Source organism: Colossoma macropomum, unplaced genomic scaffold (assembly GCF_904425465.1).
Source record: "Colossoma macropomum unplaced genomic scaffold, Colossoma_macropomum, whole genome shotgun sequence".
Taxonomy (NCBI): domain Eukaryota; kingdom Metazoa; phylum Chordata; class Actinopteri; order Characiformes; family Serrasalmidae; genus Colossoma; species Colossoma macropomum.
Window position 1 is genome coordinate 39,616,508 of NW_023494788.1, and position 22,588 is coordinate 39,639,095.

The window sequence follows — 22,588 nt, forward strand, 5'->3', positions numbered from 1 at the left end:
ATATTGAGGCTACAAATTACAATATTGAGGCCACAAATTACTATATTGAAGCTACAAATTACTATACTGAGGCTACAAATTTCTATGTTCAGTCCACAAATTATCTATATTGAGGCCGCAAAAAATTATATTGAGTATGCAAACTATTATACTGAGTACACGAATTACTATATGGAGGCCACAATTTACTACACTGAGGCCACAGTTTACTATATTTAGGCTACGAATTACTATACTGAGGCCACAATTTTATATATTGAAGCCACGAGTTATGACTCAATATATTAATTTGTGGCCTCACTATTAATTTTTGGCGCCCCTCATTAAAGAATAATCACCATGTCACGTTAGGGGCTCCGTGCTCTCTCACTTTTTATTCTGTGGCCATCTTTAGTCAACAGAAACGATCCTGAAACTCAACGTCAGCAAGTTCAAAGTTCCCTTTTTCGCGGGAGACCGGGAGACTCTCTCGTCGAAAATATAATTTTTATCACATTTTAATAGAAAGCGCAAGTTTAAAAAATCAGTGCATGGACTTGTAGAGAATAGAGCAAAACATGGGAGCGGCCCGGCCGGTGGGGGGGCGTGATGAAACTGACGCGTATTACGTGGCAGCTGGAGCTGCCAAATCGCCCAGTTCAATCGCACAAACACACACACACACTCACACACACACACAGCTTTGCGGGTGTTGGCTCGTTTCGGCCCTAGCTAGCTAACTTCATTTTCGCTATGGAGGTAAACACCTGCAACATTCAAGTTCTCCTGCAAGCTGCAGAGTACCTGGAGAGAAAAGAGAGAGGTATGGCTGAAGTTCCGCACTGTTGTTTCTTTCGATGTGCCACAGAAGGAGAGGCAGCCCCGCTGCAGACAGTCAAGTTTCGAATCAAATGTGTGCAGCTTTTGGGGGAAAAAGTGCTCGTATGTTTCTCAGCAGGCACACAGTTCGTCTTTAAGCGCTCACATCTGGTTCGAAAGTTGGGGAAAGTGGCCTCGATCGTGGTTATATTGTGTTTGACTCAGTGACCTACATTCGAGCCCCCCATTGTACACAAAGGCGCGAAGTGGCGGCACATTTGAAAATGTAGTTGCAGCGTAACGTTACACTAAGAGCTGCACTTCAGCCGCAGACACGTTCGGCCTGTTTATGATATACTCCGTGTTTTCGTAATCATGACTTGTGCACAATATTAGGAACTTTTATAGAAGACTGAAACCGGTGGCGCCAAAAAAAAACAACAAAAACAAACCGGGCTGAATCTGGTTTCCTTTTCGCCGGCTTCTCGTTTGAATTTTCCCGTTCCACCTTAAAGTGGCGCCGCGGTTATGTAACTGTGCCGTTCGCCAGCTTTACGTTCGAATTCTCACAGCGCCCTGCTGCACTATTTAAGGTGGAACGGGGTAATTCGAACATGAAGCTGGCGAAAAAGAAGCCAACCTCAGCTTCGTCTAAGATTTTGCTCGTTTTTGTCTGACAGACTGAATTTCTGAACAACGTCGATATAATAATACAACTGTAAGGTGACCATAATGCACACATGTATTAACGTAGCCAGTGTTAATAGGTTTAGATAGCAAACTTGTTTTTTTCGCAGTGCTGATTTTTGTGTGGGCGTCCTTCGGGAAGTGCTGGCTCGGTGATTCTTGCTCATAACTTCGTTTTTTCTCTCTCAGAAGCCGAACATGGCTACGCCTCAGCACTTCCATTTTACAGCAAAGCGACAGAAAAGCGGAGCAGACAGAAAACTAAGAGAGCTTCGCCGGGAAACAGCAGGTGAGTTTATCGTGCACTTTCAGACGACGTAGTGCTGTACGGTATATCGTCCGTACCGGTATTGTTAGCAGTGTTGGTGATACACGACGATACTGACTTATAGTTTTGTGTATATTTATCTATGACAGAATATTTCTGTCTCTCTTACTTCATACTGCAATTCAAAATACACACACACTACATAAACTGAAGAAGACAACCCTGATGGAATTTAAAGACAAGAACACAGAGGAAAACTACGGAGCCCTGCTGGTGACATCCTGCATAAATAAAAATAATGCGTGGCCACAACTTAGTAAGGCTTGGGAACGAGATTACGGCTTACTAGGTCGTGGCCACGCATTGGGATCTCGTTTCCACGCTTTACTAAGTCGTGGCCACAACTTAATCATCTCATGCCCTCGTCTTACTAAGTCGTGGCCACGCATTATTTTTATTTATGCAGGATGTCACCAGCGGGACTCCGTAGAAAACAGTCCAAACTGTGTCAGCTTTGTAAAATACTGAGTGCGTTTACGTACATTTAATAATCCGATAACTGCAGAAAATCAGATTTTGTCAGTAATCCGATCAACACATTTACATGCACTTGGGTAATGAGATAATGGGGAAACTCTGGGTCTACATGAGTCAGACAGTAATCAGATTTCTGCTTTGCAACCAGCCAATAGACTCACAGAAGAAGACGTGACGTAAATGTAACGTAAAACTCAAACTTCATGCCGTGGCTTTCTTTAGAACATTGCACCACGCTACCTAAAAAATATGAATAGAAGATTATTTTTAGTATTAAGTATTTTAAGTATTAATTTTATTATATTAAGTTCTTCATTTCGTAAAGCATGTGGTTTCAGCATTACTCCAAAAGTGTTTTGTTGCCATTTTGTGGGGCTCTGTTCAATTCCGCTTGCTTATTTCCGGTACTGTGGACTGTTTTTGCACATGCGCAGACTGAGATATCAGAAAGAAATCTGAGTAAGGGTACACATGTGCTGAGAAATCCAATTACTGAGCCAAAATCCAGCTCTCTTTATTGGATTTCTTGACCTTTCTCTGATCTAAGAAATCGGAGTGTGCTTACATGACCATTTGAGTAATCAGATGACTGCAGAAATATGGTTATGATCAGACTATTAATTGTAAACACACTGACTGGATTTTGGCAGTTTTCTGATCATTTAAGTTTCTTAGATTAGATTAAGGCCTAGAAATCTGATTAAGATCTGGTTAAAAGAGCTGGATTTTAACTCAGTAATCAGATTTTTCTGTTACATTTATGTCACGTCTTCTTCTGTGAGTCTATTGGCTGGTTGCAAAGCAGAAATCCGATTACTGCCTGACTCATGTAGACCTGAAGTTTCCCCATTGTCTGAACACCGAGTACATGTGAATGCGCTGAACGGATTACTGACAAAATCTAATCTTCTGCAGTTATCGGATTATTAAGTGCACGTAAACACACTCATTTTTTAATGATATTTTTATATAAAGTTTTGGCCTAAAACATATTTTTAATAAACATTCATAGCAGGATGATGCATGCAGGGCGTTAAATAGAACCCAATGAAAACATTTGTTCAGATTTACTACTATTTAACCAGAACGTTTCTCTACGTCTAACCATTTCATTTCAAACCACTCTGAATCACTTTGTTTACACCTGAACTTTTGATGGAATTCCCCAATAACTTTATTAAGGTAACTTAAATATTATTTGATACCAAGATACTGAAATGTATTTATCATATATTGTTATATTAAATTTTGTCAGTGTCACGCAGCACTAAGCTTTTTGTTTTTGTTTTATTATTGCTCATTTTTATAAAGCTAGCAATAAGCTGCCAATCTCATTTGTAGTTAATTACACATTTTATAATGTATACCAAACCAAATATTGTCTCATGTTTGGTATATAAGTGAAGTATGTATGATTTTGCTTGATTTCTTTGGTCTAAGCTAACTGATTTATTCTCTGCTGGAGCTGCAGATGAATTGCTTATGACGAAAATCCATTGATTGTCATTCATTTCTAATTATATTGTTTTTAACTGAAGCTGTAATAACAGTATAATTATATGTATTAGACTGAAGTAGCTTGCATTAAGAGAATCTCAGTTTATTAACTAACATTTTTCTTTACAATTTCAGGTCAGTGCACAATGAATTGGAAAAGCACAGGTATGACTTACTTCCTTAGTCTAATTTCAGCTCTAGTGGGTGTTCTGTAGCACACTGCACCGAGGTATGGTCCTGTTTTTTGAAGAGGAAATTCATATTTCCGTTTGCAGGCGAGCTCAGCTGCGACACTACTTGGAGCAGTTAAAGCAGCAGGTCCCGTTGTCCTCGGACTCGACGAGGAACACCACTCTGAACCTGCTTAGAAGTGCACAGCTGCATATAAAGGTGAGGTCACTGGACCTTAAAGTACTCTTCAGGGTCTGTGAAGATGAGTTAAAAAACATTAATTATTGTTGTCTAACGTCTGTGAACGTTCTGGAGGGATTTTTTCTTATAGGTTTATAAGATAGTTTTATAGTTATATCACAGTTATATATTTGGCATCCTTTGTGCCTCTGTGGAAAACGAATGAGGAGCGGAAGAGACGGAACAGACTGTTTAGAAAACAGATAGACTGTTATGGAAAAACATGCGTCTTATTCTCAATATGAGTTGTGCCTAACTTTTCACCTGGATGTCTACTCATTCAGCAAATTGAAAACCTTTAAGACGTCTGGGGCCCTTCTGTGTCAAAACGCTGGACATATAGGAACTCTCCAGCATTTTTCAACCTAATTCCTGTCTGCTGAACAATGTAGCATATGGTCAAGTTCTTTACCATGAACAGTTTACATACAAGTAGCCTACTGCTTCAGCACCTGCACATAGGCATGAGTGTGTTACGAGTTAACAAGATTGCTGTTCTTTTCTAAGTACAGGGAACCCTGTCAGGCTTTACTTAACCATTCATATCGCTGTTGTCGGAAGAAAACCTTGTATCTCCAAAATGGTAACTTTACAGAAGAAGGAAAAAACATACTTTACTATTAATGTAAGTCAATGGAACCAGACGTTTTTCCAAGTCATTTTGGGTCATTTCTTTTGGTCCATTCATCATGAAATTTACACACAATGTAAAGGACAACAGGCATTTTCAAATCATGTCAAAAACTGAAAAAATACTTGAGTATTAAATATACACCAATCAGGCATAACATTATGACCTTGTTTCTACGCTTATTGCCAATTTTATCAGCTCCACTTACTATATAGGTGCACTTTATAGTTCTACAGTTACAGACTGTAGTCCATCTGTTTCTCTGCATACTTTGTTAGCCCCCTTTTACCCTGTTCTTCAGTGGTCAGGACCCTCATGGACCCTCACAGAGCAGGTACTGTTTGGATGGTGGATCATTCTCAGCACTGCAGTAACACTGACATGGTGGTGGTGTGTGTTGCGCTGTATGAGTGGATCAGACACAGCAGTGCTGCTGGAGTTTTTAAACACTGTGTCCACTCACTGTCCACTCTATTAGACACTCCTACCTTGTCAGTCCACCATGTAGATAGCTCATCTAGTCCTTCATCAGTGGTCACAGGACGCTGCCCACAGGACGCTGTTGGCTGGATATTTTTGGTTGGTGGACTATTCTCAGTCCAGCAGCGACACTGAGGTGTTTAAAAACTCCAGCAGCACTGCTGTGTCTGATCCACTCAGACCAGCGCAACACACACTAACACACCACCACCACGTCAGTGTCACTGCAGTGCTGAGAATGATCCACCACCCACATAGTACCTGCTCTGTGAGGATCAGTTATATTGAGACCCGTTATATTGAGACTTATAGGTGGACTGATGAATTGGATGTAGTATTTATAGACTGATTGCCTTAATTAGAAACGTGCATTCAGAATTCTGGGGATGCAGAAGGCAGTGGAGCTGTAACAGGTGTGGCTGAAACCAGTGGTGCGGTAGGTGTGGTTGTGCTAACGCCTACTCAGGATGAGCCACGTCATGCTGGCATAGAGGGCTAAGGTGGTCCAACAGGTGTAACTGCATATCTAAGAATTTACATCTTATAGCCAGGCTTATGTCTGTTGGAGCACCTGCTGTAGGTTTTAATGGAAAATTTACCTTAGTACTGGTTTTAGCCTTAGTTTCCACTCGACACGACTGAAGAAGCACTGTAGTGAACAGCTAGTGGGGGCTAGATTAAGGCTAGTACCACATCAAGCAGCAGGGCTAGCAGGCTACAAACAGGGCAAAAAAAGACCCCTACCTTGAATGTAAAGCTATAATGAACTTAATAGCTTGTATATAAGTGGTCAAGCTGGACAGGTAGTCAGTAGTTACACCACTATGAATCTTTGAATGACCGAAAAAAAGTTATTTCGTCAGTCATTGTGTTTTACAAAGTAAGGCACCAGCAACTGATATTGAATATTGCATATATGAAAGGGAGCAATCTGGTTTACTCCTCACACTAAAGAGGAAGATTTACCCCGAACCCTCTAACAGAATTTCACTTGACAGATATTTTCCCTATAAATAACAATTAACAGTTTCGTTGTCTTTTGTGTTTATTGCTTTATTAAAAATACAAATCTGAAGTGGCAAAATGGGCTGATTAGCTATTTTCCTCAAGCTCAAATAAACAATCATTACTCAGACTTGTTACAGCACCTGTCAAAAGCTAGAACACAATAAATGTGTTTTCTGCTTTGTCTGCTTTTATTTGCGTGTTCTTGCCTCACGTGAACTGAAAAATAACACAAATAATTCACATTTTGTTTGTTGTGGCTAAACATGTGATTTATAAAGCCAACAACCGTGAAAAATAATGGCATTCAGTTCAAATAACTGACAGGTCAAAATAGGATTATTTAAACTTAAGTGTGTTGCATAATGAATTACAGTAACAGACTGACAAATATAAAACTTTATTAGTATATTAATGTTTATTTGTATTTATTTGACTATTAGTGTTTTTCAGAGCAAGTAAACACAAATATAATATGATAAAAGAACTTTTGAACAGTCCTATATATGAAATGTAGATTGCAGCGTTACAGTAGAATGGAGCTCATCCGGCTGGCTGTGTTTGCAGAAGCTGCAGGAGCAGGACGAGCGCGCCGAGCTGATGAAGGACCGACTGCGCTGGGAGCAGCAGGAGCTGCGTGTTCGGCTGCAGCAGCTGCAGGGCGGCACGGAGAGGATGCGCAACGACAGCCTGGGCTCAGCCATGAGCTCCGAGAGATCCGACTCAGACAGAGGTAAACGCTCGATCAGCGAGTCTGTTTTAATGAGCTGTAGATATGAAACGGCCAAGGCTGATAAGCTCTTCTCTCCGAATTTCTATCATTAATGGGTGCCTGAATGTTGAGCCAGATTAAGTTAGAGGCTTTTATTGATAGATGAAACAGAAATACATTTACATATAATTAAAGCATCTACTGTATTTACTTCAGACGGTCTGAGTTAGGGCTGAGCGATTAATCGGAAAGTAATCGAAACTGACATTCAGAACCTCTAACCGACGTAATCTTGCCCATGTCAGTTATTTCGATTTTTTAAAAAATTCTGTTAATCCTTTCCCCACTCTGTGTGTTCATGCACTGTCCCCTTAAAAACTTACTACCGCGCATGTAGTCACGTGACTCCACCACGTCCAGTCTGCGACATGGAAGCTAAGGCTACGTTCACACAGCAGGTAAAAGTTTGGCTGTTCACAATATCTTTTAAATGTGATCTGTATGCGACATCAGTCTGAACAGATCAGCTCCTAAACTGACCCACATACACAAAAGAACAGAGCGTCGCGCTGCTTCACGGCTCATCCAGAGGTAAACAATCACGACTATAATCGAACGCCAGTCGCTCCCAGAGGATCAGCTTCATCTTCACCAGCATCACAGGAGCCACCATGAAGCTTCACTGACTGACAGCTGGGCTCATCACCCAGAATGTGTTCGAGCTGTAAAAAGGGCGCGGTCACTTCTTTGGTTCGCGTCCTCGGATTCTTTAAACTTTGCTTTCAGACTTTTAACAGTTCTTTGACGCTGCAGCCTCGTTCTCCTACGGCCGCGTTCGGACATTTCTTCCTAAATCTCTTCAAACACGGAGGGTTTTAGATGAGTCTCTTCTATGTTTTGTACAGAAATATCACCCCAAATGTTTATGAGTCTCAGCGGCGTGAAATAATGATAAATGTCGAGTTGGATTGACATAAAAGTCGCGTGAATTCCGATCTGGCTGTTGAGAGGATTTACATTCAGATATGCAGAACATATTTACAGTACAGACCTTGTCAGTGAACTATGAGGGCAAAAAAACCAAAAAAAAACAAAATAATGGTTCATTAATCATAATCGAGGTAAAACATTCAAATAATCGTGATATTGATTGTAGGTCATATCGCCCAGCACTACTCAGAGTTGTTATTTATATGTAATTAGATAATTATTTAGTTAGTAACACATTAATAAAATATCAAGTTCAAATCATAATTATCAGCTCCTCTTCTACTTAGGAACACAAGTGAGGTTTTGATTGATAAACCAGTGTCCAGTCTTACCTGCAAAGGGTCGGTGTGGCTGCGTGTTTTCACTCCAAACAAGCTAAAGCTTACCTGATTGTACTTCTTTAATCAGTTGGTCTTAGTCTTCAAACATCTCAGGTGACCTCCTGCTTTGTTGGAGTGAAAACCTGCAGCCACACCGGCCCTCCAGATAAGATCGGACACCCCTGGTTTAGAAATTACCCTTCTCACAGAATTTCTCTACTTTTTTCAAGGAACTGTGAGTGAGAGATAATAAAAACAAAACTATGTGTCTCTATTATTGCCACTGATAACTTAGACTCTTGGTTAATAGACATAAAAGCAGTATTAACAAGTTATGTCTTCTTTTTTTATTACAGAGGACGTTGAAATTGACGTGGAGAGCATGGTGTGGACCTTGGAGTCGGACGGTCTGGGCACGACGCAAACCGAAGTCGACCATAGTTACTCCACTCCTGATCATGCCTGGTTATGACGACTATAAAGCTGCTAGTGTGAATTCAGAAACATTCCAAAAAAAACGGTATCATGAGGTCCAGGAAGAGCAAAACAGGCCTCAAACCAAAAACACCTGGTGTCTTGCCACAGAAACACCCTGCTGCCATTTTTTAACCATCACACTCAGGCTTTTTGCAAGCATGACTGGAATTTGTGATTTTATTTTTAAGAAATAATGATGTGGTGCTCTAGACAGACACACTGTTGATCTAACGGAGGCGTGACAGCATGGACATGGTCTTCCTAATTTAGCCTCCAATTCAATTGCACTTATCAGTCGCCTCCCTTCAAGCTAATTGGCTTCATTTTTAGGGCCAGCCTGCAGTATAGGCTTGCTTGCACTTACATCTTTGACTTATTTAACTATTTTATCCTTTTCCTTTGTCTCGATACATTGCACAGAGCAGCTGCCTCAGCACTTCGTTTTGTTCCAGTTCAGGGCATTCCTTCTCGGACTGCAAGTTGTGTGATTAAATCGCAGATCATGTCCATGCGTTTTTATCAGTGTTTTAATGCTTCTCTCTCCTGGAAGATGTACATTACTCATGAAGACGTAGGCTACGTTCACATTACCAGGCTGAAGTGGCAGAAATCCGATTTTTTTTGCTCCAATGTGACTCAGATCTGATGTTTTCAGGGCTGTGTGGACACGCAAATCTGATCTTTTCAAATCCGACCTGAGCCACTTTCATATGTGGTCCTAGATTGGATATGTGTCCGATTCGTGGCCACGCGACCTTAATGTGATGCTCAGATCGGAATTCATCAGCTTTTTCTCCACTGTGCCATCATTCAGCGTTACCATGGCAACAGCGCCAAACAGAAGTTAAAGCCTGTAAACGGTGGAAAAGCAGCTCATCTCACCTTTTTCTCCTTCGTCTCGCTCTAATAATGAAGCTGAGAGCTGATCGGAGTTAATTATCTTCTCAGCGAAGCTCGTTCTGCTCGTTAGTTTGAGCTGATGATGCACGTGATTCATTCACGTGACGTTACTGAGTGGGATGTGCGGATGCGGGTCATTTCAGGACGCTGGTTCGTTCACATTAGTGTGAGTGACCCTAATTAGTCCCATGTTGGGGATTTCACCTTTGCATTTAACCCATCTGTGCAGTGAAACACCACACACACACTAGGGGGCAGTGAGCACATTTGCCCAGAGTGGTGGGCAGATCTATCCACGGCGCCCAGGGGGCAGTTGGGGGTTAGGTGCCTTGCTCAAGGGCACTTCAGTCACGTACTGTCGGCTCAGGGGATCGAACTGGCAGCCTTCTGGTCACAAAGCTGGTTCCCTCACCTCCAGCCCCTAAAGACAGATTTGAATCACTTACCTAAACGAGTGTGAACCATCGTGTCGGAGAGATCGGATTTGAGCAATGAGGCTTGTAATGTGAACGTAGCCTTTTTCACAGTTTACGCTGCAAGACTTTTGAGTTGCATCTGCTAAAAAGTGAAAGAAAAGTCCTGCTTTGCCCAGATCGATTTGGATTTTGACCTTAAATACTTAATATTACTTAGCAAGTTAGATAAGTTTGCAAATAGCTCAAGGTTGAAGTTCGACAACCGTAGTAGTGTCCACTAATTGTTGTTAAGCTAAGTGCCATTCAGATCAAATCTCTGAAGAATCGAGGCCACTTTGGGCCAGAAACTGAAACATTAATTGTATTTTAGATGAAAACGTAGAGTGATTAGTAATATTTCCCCATTTTAAATATAGTAGCTAGTGTTCACCCTGAAGGAGCGTTTCTATAATTAAGCCTCTTTTACCACAGCTGTGTGTGCAACTCCTCATGTTTGAAGTAGCGAAATACGTTGGACATAACGGCAAACCTTCTGCTGAAACGCAAGTCATTTATGCAACTAATGCTAATAATGTACTTTAACAGTCATGCTTGTATTTTTTACATTTGTACAGTTATTCAGTGTAAATGTACACAGCTAAATAGTACACTGTATATGTGATTGTGAACACCAAATGCCTTATGAACTTTTTGTACGTCATTGGAACACCACCTTTGTATTTATCTCTCCTCTGTGTACTCATATGTAGCATTTTTTATCAATGTAAACCTTTTGTACAAATAAATATTTTATGTATTTAACTCGACTTATCAGTTTGTGTCCATGGCAACAGTACGTGTGTATGCTGCACTTTGTCCTGTTTAAAACAATAGCCTGACTGGAGTGGCTGGAATGAAATTCCATTCAAACTACAGGAACCCAATGCACATTATAATCTAAACAAGAGCAGCACTGTGTCTAAGAGGACCCACAGTTACCCAACACGTCATAAATTGAGAACCACATGCTTTAAATCTTAACACACCTGATTTGGTGATAAGGCCACTAATAAATACACTGATCAGGCATAACATCATGACCACCTCCTTGTTTCTACGCTCATTGTCCATTTTATCAGCTCCACTTACTATATAGGTGCACTTTGTAGTTCTACAGTGGTGGAGGATCATTCTCAGCACTGCAGTAACACTGACGTGGTGTGTTAGTGTGTGTTGGCACGAGTGGATCAACACTGTGTCCACTCACTGTCCACTCTATTAGACACTCCTACCTTGTCAGTCCACCTTGTAGATGTAAAGTCAGAGACGATAGCTCATCTGCTGCTGCACAGTTTGTGTCGGTCATCCTCTAGTCCTTCATCAGTGGTCACCGGACGCTGTTGGCTGGATATTTTTGGTTGGTGGACTATTCTCAGTCCAGCAGTGACACTAAGGTGTTAAAAAATCCAGTAGCTCTGCTGTGTTACTGCAGTACTGAGCATGATCCACCACCCAAACAGCACCTGCTCTGTGAGGGTCCATGGGGGTCCTGACCACTGAAGAACAGGGTAAAAGGGGGCTAACAAAGTATGCAGAGAAACAGATGGACTACAGTCTGTAACTGTAGAACTACAAAGTGCACCTATATAGTAAGTGGAGCTGATAAAATGGACAATGAGTGTAGAAACAAGGAGGTGGTCATAATGTTATGCCTGATCAGTGTATATAGTCACGGTCATAACAAAACCTTGTTACTCTACTTATTCCACTTGTTTATGCACTTGAAAATTGAATTATCCGAACATTTCATGATGTATCATCCAATAGAAATGGTACAAATTTGCTTGTAATAAACATTCTCATGTGATGGTGTTTTATCATTTCAAGTCCCATTTCCTGATAATAAAGCTTCAATGTGAATCATATGTTCACTCAAACACACATAATAACTGAACAAGACTACAGCGCTGGATAGAAAATGTTTATTGAACAGTAAGCAAATGCTACTGAATTAAGAGCTTTGTAGATTTTCATTGTAGCTAGATTTTTAATAATTATATATTGCGTACCAGTAAATAATGATTTCAAGCATATTTACAGACATTGCCGTCCACTGCGATCCTTTCTTCCATACTTTCAATTGCTGGAACACTGATGCAGTATTTAGACATCTAGGCAATGACTGCTAAAAACATGGACCCATCAACGCTCAATGTCACTTCAATTTGAAGCAATGAAGGAACTGTATACAGCAGAACTGAAGGAGAAGGCGTGGCTTTTTGATCCTAAGGGTACAGGATTACAAGATTATATCCTTAACTGTGAACAAATCACAGAAAAAAGAAAAAAAAAATCAACAAAGAGCTCACAGAAATGTTTTAAAATATGCCAAAGTTGGAAAAAGTAAGGATTTGTAGCAGTAACACGTCTCACATGCTAACACTACGCAAAGCATGGCGATGTATCTGCGACCAAGTCAAATTTACTTTAGGCCTAAAAAGGTGGAAGAGCACACCGATTAAGGGTGGGAATGGGTGTAGTAGGTTTGGTGGCCGTACAGAACGGGGGCGGTGACCTCGAGAACCGAACCCGCCCGACCCTTTTCACAAAGTCTCGGTGAAATTAGGCACAGGCTTCGGAAAACACTGGCAAGCGCCAGTCTCCACATCATACGTATTGCTTCTTCTGTGCTTGAGAGGCCAAATCTTTTGCCTTCTCTTTAGCAGCAAGCGCGGTCTCTCGAGCCTTCTCGGTCGCCGTCTCCGCCAGCGTACGCGCGGGCGTTTCACCTGCATGACAATTAAAAGCAGCTTAGCAAGAGATGGAATTACAGCCTACTTAATGAATTAATCACACTCCCTATTCCACATGACATCAAGTCTGAAGAGCTGCCCGATTCTTACCTTGCATTCTGGCCAAGACGTACTCAAATCCTTTCATAGTCTTCGTGACACCGCTCTTAAATCTGGCCAGGCCAAATTCCTAAAGAGTTGACGAAAACAGAGGCCATTTAGAGAAACGAAAATGCGAACTGTTGCCAAGTAATGTTGGAGGTTAACTGCAGTAATTTAAGCACAGACTAAACAGCTGTTCAGCTGTCAACGCACTACAAGATCTACACCCTCACCACCAGTCAGTATTGGTGGTGCTATGTTTAGCCCCTGCTGGTAACTTCATAGGTTACCCCAGCATTTTAATGTAACGTAGTGCAAAATGTGAGATGCTGTCGGTGCCGTTATTCAAAACCTACATGACTTTCCCCCTGTTGCCATAGTGATGGATCCCCTTTGGCCCACTGACCTGAACAGCTCTGGAGAGGCCATACAAGCTGGATGAGATCCAAGCCTCTCTCTTGATCTCCGTCCAGTTGCTGTTGTCGGGGTTCACTCTGTACACACAGCGCTCCTCCACAGACTAAAGAGAGAAAACAAGTCAGACCTGCAGACACAGCTGGTACAAAACTCGAAAAGAGCATATCAGCAGAGGAATTCCTGAAAATAATCCTTGCGCAAATTTCTGCTAAGCGGGTCAGTGTTCGCATTGTTTTCCAGGTCATAAGTTCATATCTTTGGCTTTCTTTCCAGGAAGCTGGCAGTAGTTGGTGATAGTTTTTCAGGAGGAAAACAGAAAAGCTTCATCTTCCTTAGTTATTACATTTTCCATCATACAGGGTGATTCAAAAAGATTCATCCGATTTCAAAATGATTTATTTTGCTTCTAAATAATTACAGATCAATGCAGTAAACTGTAAATGGTTTAAATGAGCATGAAGTTTATTATGTAATTGTACAAGGTCTCAGTATGAACCTCCTCCAGCTGTACAGACAACATCAACGCCATAGTCAAATTCATCCGATACTCGATTGAGCGTGTCGGGTGTCGCTGCACTCACGGCTCTTTCAGTGCGATTTCGGAGATCATCCAGTGTTGTGGAACCAACGACGAACGCTCTGAGCTGTTGGAGCTTCACTGCCCACGGAAATCACACTGCACAGTTATGACGGATTCACTCTTATTGAAGTGGAGAACGCTTTCTGCTCAGGGGTCTCATCTCCTCTCAGACTGAAGGAAGCCAGTCAGAAACTCTATGACCCCCTCTTTCAATTGGATTGTGATTGGTTCCTAGGCGCCTCACAGTTGTAAAAATATGGCGCTTTGAAATCGGATGAATCTTTTTGAATCACCCTGTACTATGATTACTATTTACGTGCAGGATATTTAGGCCATAGTTATGTAATGACCAGATATTTCAAGGTGAAAGTCCTAGTTAAACTGCAGCGAGTCAGTGGTGACCCAGTTTTGAGTACTGCAAAAGCAGGAGCTTTTGAGTAACAATGCCTCACACTCAAATCTAATAAACATGTTTGCTACTCTCTGTATTATTACAGTCAGAGCTAATGCTGGAGTGGATTAGTGCTGATTCAGCAAACCATGATTAGAGCTCTAAATCCACTGACAACTACAGTAAACTAGCAAATATCAATTTTATCACCATTTACAGTAAATATTTACAGCAAACCTAATTCTTTTGCACTTTTATCGTCACTGCACTGGCACATCAACTACAGAAAACAAGCACAGCCCAAAGACAACAACAGAAAAACAACAACTTCTCTAAATCCAGAGTTTAACTAAGATGGGGGGAGGATTACGATGAGATTAGGCGCAGCTCACCATGAGGCGCGTGTGGGTGATGTTCCATGAGAGAGTGACCATGGTTTTGTCCTTGGGATCCACTACAGAGTCCTCGATGATGTAGGCCTTACGCGTCTTGTGGCCGGGAAAGAACTTCTCCGCCCAGCGAGGCGCTCGGCTGGTTTTGGTCAAGAGCCGCCTAGAAATGAGGCGGTTATCGGGAGTCACCTCCCGGAAGATTATGTCTTCGGTCAAAACATGATTACTGTAAAGAAGACAAAGAGAGGATTACATGGGGCTGGAAGACAAACAGCTCCTACCAATTACCTACATTATGATCCACTTCTAAAAAAAAATAGGATTATTAAACGGGCGTCAATTAAAAAAATAATAAAAGTTTGTCTTTACCTGTAAGGATTTGGGTATCTTTGCCAGAATGCTACAGACACTTGGTCCCACGTGCCTTTAAGTAACCCCGCACAGCTGAAATACTTCACCATTGTTCCCACTAAAGCGTATTTTGCAAAGAGCTGTAGGGAGAAAAACAAAAGGTTTTACTGCCAGTCAGTTAAGAACCACAATCCTCCAAGCAAAACTCTAAAATTTCACCCAAATAAACACCAAGAAAAAGCAAATCCTTCAAATTTGCATGATAACCAAGGTGCTACGTTAAGATACTAATGAGAGTTTGTTTACTGGAATATAATTATACAGGGGGTCCCAAAAAACCTGACATCATTTGAGATGTGAATATCTGAGTAACTGCATGTCCTGGCAAACGAAATTAAACAGGCTTCATGTTGAACAACACAAGATTTATTTATCAAAATTCGAACAAGAAATTCAGAGGGATGTAGATTTTATAACCGATTTCACAGCTTCACACATGTAATATCTTCTGATACTGGTGGTCGTCCAGACCCCTTTGTCCTGCACAGACAGCCTTCCTCTTTGAGTTTTTTGTGCCATGTCCAAATCTGCTTTCCAGCTGGTGCATTTTTATTGAGTTTTATCGAAAATGTGCGCTGCACTCTTGTTTGACTGTGTTCGAGCATATTCTAACACACAAAATGATCATTTCTAGTGAACGCCGTTCTTCAACCTGAAAAAAAAAAAACGTTAAAAACTAAACTTGGTTGGTTTTTACACATTTTGTTAAAATTTGAGATCATTTGAGGGAGAATCGGCTGTTATTAGACTATGAAATTACAGCAATTTTTTTGGGACACCCTGTATTTAACACAATTTCTAGGCAGGGTACGTTTTAAAATAGGACACCATAATTCATAGACAGAGAAACATAAGTTAACAAAAATAACATACAACCAGCTTTATTTTGCGTATGTATATGAATGACTATCACTATTATTACTACATTAAAAAAAATTATAAAAAACTCACATTTGGCCAAAAACTGACATTAATCTGATAATTTTCAAATGCAAATAAAAGTAAGAGTTTAGCAGATTTAACATGACAATGTTAACCAAAGGATTACAGACACAAACACAATGATATTGGAGAAAAAGCAACAAAATAAAAGGAAGAAATTAGAAAACAATTAAATAAGAACAAATTGACAAATTAAACAAGGCAAAATAAATGGTTAAATGGTTCTTTGCATGGTGAAATGGTTCTTCAGATTTATGGAGAATGTGTTGTATAAGGTTCTATATAGAAGCTTTTTGAAAATGGTTCTATATAGCACCAAAAGGGTTCTTCTATTGTTATAATAGAAGAACCTTCTTTTGGTGCTATACTGATCCATATACAGCACTGTCAATCTGAAGGACTTTCACAATGAATCTCACCATGCAAAGAACCATTTAAGCAGGCAAATGGTTCTAAACAGAACGACTCCCTTCACTAAAGAACCCTTGAAGAAGATCTTTGCAGCTTTAAAAACATAGTTCTTCAAGGGTTCTTTAGTAAAGGTAATGGTTCTGTTTAGAACTATGTTCTCTATAGAACCATTTCAGGTTTAAATGGTTCTCTGCATGGTGAAATGGTTCTTCAGATTTATGGAGAATGGAGAGTGTGTTGTATATGGTTCTATATAGAAGCTTTTTGAGAATGGTTCTATATAGCACCAAAAAGGGTTCTTCTATTGTTACAAGCTTGACACGATACTAATAGAAGAACCTTTTTTTGGTGCTACTTTCACAATGAATCTCACCATGCAAAGAACCATTTAAGCAGGCAAATGGTTCTAAACAGAACGACTCCCTTCACTAAAGAACCCTTGAGGTATGAACCCTTCAGTAAAGGCAATGGTTCTGTTTAGAACTATAAGTTCTCTATAGAACCATTTCATGTTCAAATGGTTCTATGCATGGTGAAATCGTTCTTCAGATTGATGGAGAATGTGTTTTATGTGGTTCCATATGGGAGCTTTTAGAGAACGGTTCTATATAGCACCATAAGAACCTTTTTTTGGTGCTATACTGATCCACACACAGCACTATCAACCTGAAGGACTTTCACAATGGACTTTCTCCATACAGAGAACCATTTCAGCAGGCAAATGGTTCTAAACAGAACGATTCCCGTCACTAAAGAACCCTCGAAGAACTTTCTTTTTAAAGTGTGAAGCTGTAACATCTCAGCCCAAACAGCGCTCTCGGAACCAGAGCTGCTGGAGCTGCTGGAGCTGCTGTCCCACCTCTGCTGACCCGTTAGCATTAGCGTTAGCATGCTGGCTGCAGGTAAAGCGCACAGGGATGCTAAGCTAACGGCTAACGGACCCGCGACTGAATGAAAACGTTTATTTACGTTTCCGAATTTCGGTTTAAACCGCGGCTGTGTAGTGCAGGTCGAGGCGGGGACGCGACGAGATGCTTACCGAGGTCCGAAAAGCCGTTCAGACACGACTCTTTGCCATTTCTTGTCCGTCCGCCCTCCCGCTGCCCGCTCGGACGGTCCTCCAGCTCCGAGCACGAGATACGTGAGGGTCGACACTTCCGCTACAGAGCTGATGGGGGAAACGTGCAGACAGCAGAAGCGCTGATGCAGGACTGAGCCCCGCCCACATCGGGTCGCGTCCCATTCCGAAGCGATCTGGCTCCCTACTCCCTATCCACTACCCCATTCGCAGCTCAGCAGCAGCCTCGCCCTGCACGTTTTGCTTGCTTTAATTTCATAAACACGCAGCTCGTTATCAGGCCCTTCCTGAGGGGAAGTGAGTGTATCAGAGCAGTGAATGACCAAAACATTGTCCTGCTCCTTTCGCCCTTTTCCTTACTCCCTACTCCCTATTAAGGCTTTGTCCTCCACAGGGGTCACTGAGTGGACCTCTGTCACGGACTGAAAAAGTAAACAGATATACAATCAGAAAAACGTCTGGTTGGCAGCAGTGTAATTTATTGGCTATAGTTAATGTAGTCTTAATGTAGGCTACTCTAGCGCAAGTGTAAATGATGCATAAACACTGTTTTCTCTTCATGTCTGAGTGATTCATACGGGTACATAAGGCTGTTGCCAGTATTATTTTGTTTTGTATCATTAGCATTGAATCCAGAGGTGTCCATCAGTTAGTCCCCTCAGTTTAGCAGCCCTTAGAAATATGTTTTTCAATACTTTTCAACAGCACTGCCAAATCTGGGCGTGATCCATTTGAAGTGTCCTACAGAGGTTTTATGCAATGTGGAGCGCACATAGGCCAAGAATGGTCACAGGCCGACCCAGTCAAATGGGAAAAAACACTTTTCAAATTGCAATAAAAGCAAATATATATATGTATGTGTGTGTGTGTGTGTGTGTGTGTGTGTATACACACATCATCTAAACCGCTTATCCTTCTGGGTATCAAACATCTCCTTGTGTGCTTTAGCACTGGACACTTGAGGGTTTAGTGTAGTTGTGCACATCTTAGCTGCCCATAGAAGTGAGTGGATGATGACAGCAATAGGCAATAACCTGACGTCATGACATAGCGGAACACAAAGCGTTTGGTAAATGTAAAAAAGCTACTTCGGTGGCAAAAAGTCTGACAAAAACACTTTTCTTTAGAAACGCTGGTTTCAAATGAGCAATAAAAGACTTTAAGACATAAGATACCAACCAAAATCACCGCCACTTAAACCACAGTGTCTGGTTTATTTTAGAGTCAAAATTCTCGCTGTTGCCAGTAGGGGGCAGACTTGACACGCAATTGACACTGAAAACAACAGTGCACCCACTCCGGCTGCTTTGTGGTGGTTTGGTATTAGCCGTCATGTAAATTAAGTTGAACGTAATGAATGGCTTTTAATTAAGGTACAGCTAGAACTGAACCCAGTGAACATGTTGTGCTGCTGCAGCTCACGCTGTAGGCACAGGAACTGTAGCAACCTGTTTTCTTTTAAATAACGCATTGCGACCAGTTTCAATTATAGGTAAATTAAAAGCAACTGGACAAGAGGTACTTCCCTGCTAGAAAAAACAGTGCAGACCAGCATCGCTGGTCAGCAGCAGAAACAACATATATTGTGTTTTGGATGCTGGTCAGCAGCATTGGAAGTTAATAAGCTGGTCACAAGCAAAACCAGCATATGTTGTGTTTTGAATGCTGGTATGATGACCATACCAATAACCACACTGGGTGACCAGCTAGGCCAGGGGTGCTCGATCCTGGTCTTGGAGATCTACCACCTAGGAGAGTTCAGATCCAACACACCTGGCTTGTATAGTCAGGTGCCAGGTACCAGGACATTTGTATTGTCCATACTATGACTTGCAGGGATGTTTCTCTGTCACTGAAAAGTGAGAAGATGTCACACTTCCTCTCTGCCTGCACTGCAACATCAACTACTATTATGCATACTAATTCAGTGAAGCGGTAGCAATGAATAATACACTGATTTTGGATTGTTGTTGTTGTTGTAGATGCAAAGAAAGGTCAAATGAAACACTTTTTGGCATCCCTGTCATCATTCAGACGCCATTCAGACGCCCACGAATGGCCTAGTGCTCCAGCGGGACTTGGTTGATTAAGCCATTGATCAGGTGTCATCTCTTAACAGAGCGATTTTAATCAATTATCTTTCTCATGTAAATTTAAATTTACTGTCATAGAAATCATAACACGAGTTATTTAACAACATAATGAAACTTTTGCATTATGTCATTCCATCTCAGCACTTCCATTTCATCATAAATATGCGAAAAACAGATAAAACTGACAAACACTGATTACAAACTGCCGTCAGCAAAATGAAGGACCTTACGCAAAGCAAAACACATGCAAAGTCTCTACACCGTTGAATACATCTGAATACAAAAAGCAAATGTAATCAAGGTCGTGATGTTCACAGCAAGTCTGGGCTTTTTGTGAGTCCTTCTGGGCTCGTGAGTCATCAGACAGCGGTTGCTGGTTGCCCGTCGTTGTGGCCGTTCACGATCAAACCTCGCAGCGATCGAGTTCGGAAGGAGCCCTCGGGGTGGATGGTGTCGGGTTTGTGCTCGCAGCGGAAGAACATCAGGAAGCCGTTCCTGTAGTTCTTGTTCATCCAGCCGTAGAGCAGAGGGTTGGTGAAGGTCGAACACATGGCCACGATGTGAAACAACGTGTACAGAAGCTTGTACTCTTTAAACTTGAGGATCAGGTCAAGGTCACTGGCCAGCTGGAATATGTGGAAGGGAAGCCAACACACGGCGAAGACCACGACCACCAGGGCCAGCATCTTGGTGGTCTTCTTGCGACGGTTGATGTTGTCGTTGCGGTTGGACGGGCTCACGTGGTTCTTCAGCTTGACCCAGATGCACACATAGGCATAGCTTATTATGCCCAGTGGAAAGACATACTGTAGAAGAAGCATAGAGAGGCTGTAGATGATGGCATCCCGGTTCGTGCCATGGGGCCATTTTTCAGAGCACACAGCAATCCGCAGGTTAATGTAGGGGATCTCCTCGTAGCGGTACTCCCGGAAAATAGCCAAAGGTCCAGCCAGGATGGCCGCGAAGGCCCACGTCAGGCCGATGATGAGGAAGCTAGCACATCTGGTTAGGCGTTGGCCCAGGTGGAACACGATGCACCTGTAGCGCTCCAGAGCGATGACCGTGAGGGTCAGGACAGACACGTGGACGCTTAGAGCTTGGGCGTAAGGCACCATGTGGCACATCACCGCCCCGAACTTCCACTCATCCAGCAAGGTGTATACCAACGTGAAGGGCAAGCACATGGTGTCCACCATCAGGTCGGCCAAGGCAAGGTTGGCGATGAAGTAGTTGGTAACGGTGCGCATGTTTCTGTATAGAAAGACCATGTAAATCACTAATGCGTTACCAACCAAGCCCAGTAGGATTATAAGGGAATAAGCTGTTATGAGGGTGATCTGGACGCTCAGGTGCTTGGTGATGTCATCCACAAAGACAGGCTTATGAGGATCCATGCTGTTGTTGCCCGGGCTATCTTCGCCACCTCCATGGGTGATATCACTGGTGCTGTTAGCTGGATCTGAAGGGCCCATGATGTCCTGGGTATCTTCTCAGATCAGTCCAGCAACGTTCAGCATGTACCTGCTGCAAAGATTAAAGTATTTATCTCAGGTCAGTCAAGAAAACAACAGTAACCTCTTGAGATCTTAATATAGAGACATGACTTCATGAACCAGTTTTCTAGACATGAATTAAACCTAGTTTCGAAATTCTGTCAGTGATAGTTTACAGTTGAAAAGAGTTTTTAGTCTGGGTTTATGCTTAGTCTGCGTCCCAGATCTAATGTTTTCAGGGTTTTGATTGTTCACATAAAGTTAATTTCCAGTGGTTCTTTTAGATCGCACCTTTCAAACATGGCTTGAAAATGAAATGAAATGATGAAATATGGTTATTTATGCATTGGTTTGGTTTCTGTGAAAGGAGTTAAGCCTAGTCCTGGACTGTTCAGCATTCTGAATGGAAATTCTCAGTTGAAAAGACAATACAATCCAGGAATAAGCTTAATCCTTGTCTGAGAAACTGTCCCTATATGGCACAGAGTTGGTTGCCCAGTTAGGATTAAGCCTAGTCTTGGACTATATATTTCTGTCAATGTAGAATCTCTGGTAAAAGGAATATATACCAGGACTAGGCGAAATCCCTGTCCAGGAAACCAACTCTATGTTATTTAGTGCAGGTTTCCCACACAGGGGTTAATCCTAGTCCTGGAATAAACAGCATTCTGAATGGCACTTGTCTACTGAAAGCCATATATAGTCCAAGACTAGCGTTAATCCCTGTCTGGGAAACCAACCCTATGTTATCTAAGACCGGTTTCCCAGACAGGGACTATACCTAGTCTTGGGCTACACAGAATTCTGAATGGAGATTCTCTGAAGAAGGGAAAAAACAGTCCAGGACTAGTCTTACTCCCTGACTGGGAACCCGACCCTTTCTGCAACCATTATTGTGAGAATATTATACTTTGTTTAAGAGGGTAACTTGGCTGCCACTCCCAGTTTTACCATTTTGCATACCAAGTCAAAAAAACGGTAGATGCACTCAACGTTTTCAATAAAATTTGAGTACAATTTGATTATGTATTTACAAAACTTTCCTTTCTGGAGCACTCTGGTTTTTGCTCCATCTTTCACACATTCTTTAATGATGAATGAATGTTGAGGATCTTGGATGAACTTTGGATGATGTTTATTTTCCACAGCTAGGTTTGTGTTCCCAGCATAGAGGAAGCAATGAAGTGCCACAGCTCCGGATGTAGCATGCACGACTACTGAAATATGTAGCTTGTTGACATACTGGAAAAAAGGTCATTTCAATGTAATAAACAGTGTTTATAACAATAAAAATGAGGTTTAAAGATGGGTTAAAGCAGGGGTGTCCAGTCTTATCCACAGAGGGCCGACGTGGCTGCAGGTTTTCACTCCAACAAAG

General features: G+C 41.7%; 3 protein-coding genes across 3 annotated transcripts; 1 reads left to right on the top strand and 2 right to left on the bottom strand.

Annotated features, from left to right (window-relative positions):
- Positions 1-626: 626 nt before the first annotated feature.
- mxd3 (MAX dimerization protein 3) lies at positions 627-9,483 on the top strand. Its single transcript, XM_036569324.1, has 6 exons — positions 627-802; positions 1,675-1,774; positions 3,923-3,952; positions 4,063-4,177; positions 6,882-7,047; positions 8,693-9,483. The coding sequence occupies exons 1-6, from the start codon at positions 733-735 to the stop codon at positions 8,806-8,808; spliced, it is 597 nt and encodes a 198-aa protein (XP_036425217.1). The 5' UTR covers positions 627-732; the 3' UTR covers positions 8,809-9,483.
- Positions 9,484-12,075: 2,592 nt separating this feature from the next.
- prelid1a (PRELI domain containing 1a) lies at positions 12,076-17,740 on the bottom strand. Its single transcript, XM_036569326.1, has 6 exons — positions 17,586-17,740; positions 15,152-15,273; positions 14,783-15,008; positions 13,409-13,522; positions 13,012-13,090; positions 12,076-12,897 (listed from the first exon to the last, which is right to left on the bottom strand). Exons 2-6 carry the CDS (start codon positions 15,241-15,243, stop codon positions 12,776-12,778), a joined length of 633 nt encoding a protein of 210 aa, XP_036425219.1. The 5' UTR covers positions 15,244-15,273; positions 17,586-17,740; the 3' UTR covers positions 12,076-12,775.
- Positions 17,741-20,076: 2,336 nt separating this feature from the next.
- On the bottom strand, positions 20,077-21,189 carry npy7r (neuropeptide Y receptor Y7). Its single transcript, XM_036567914.1, has one exon. The coding sequence runs from the start codon at positions 21,187-21,189 to the stop codon at positions 20,077-20,079; it is 1,113 nt and encodes a 370-aa protein (XP_036423807.1).
- Positions 21,190-22,588: the final 1,399 nt, after the last annotated feature.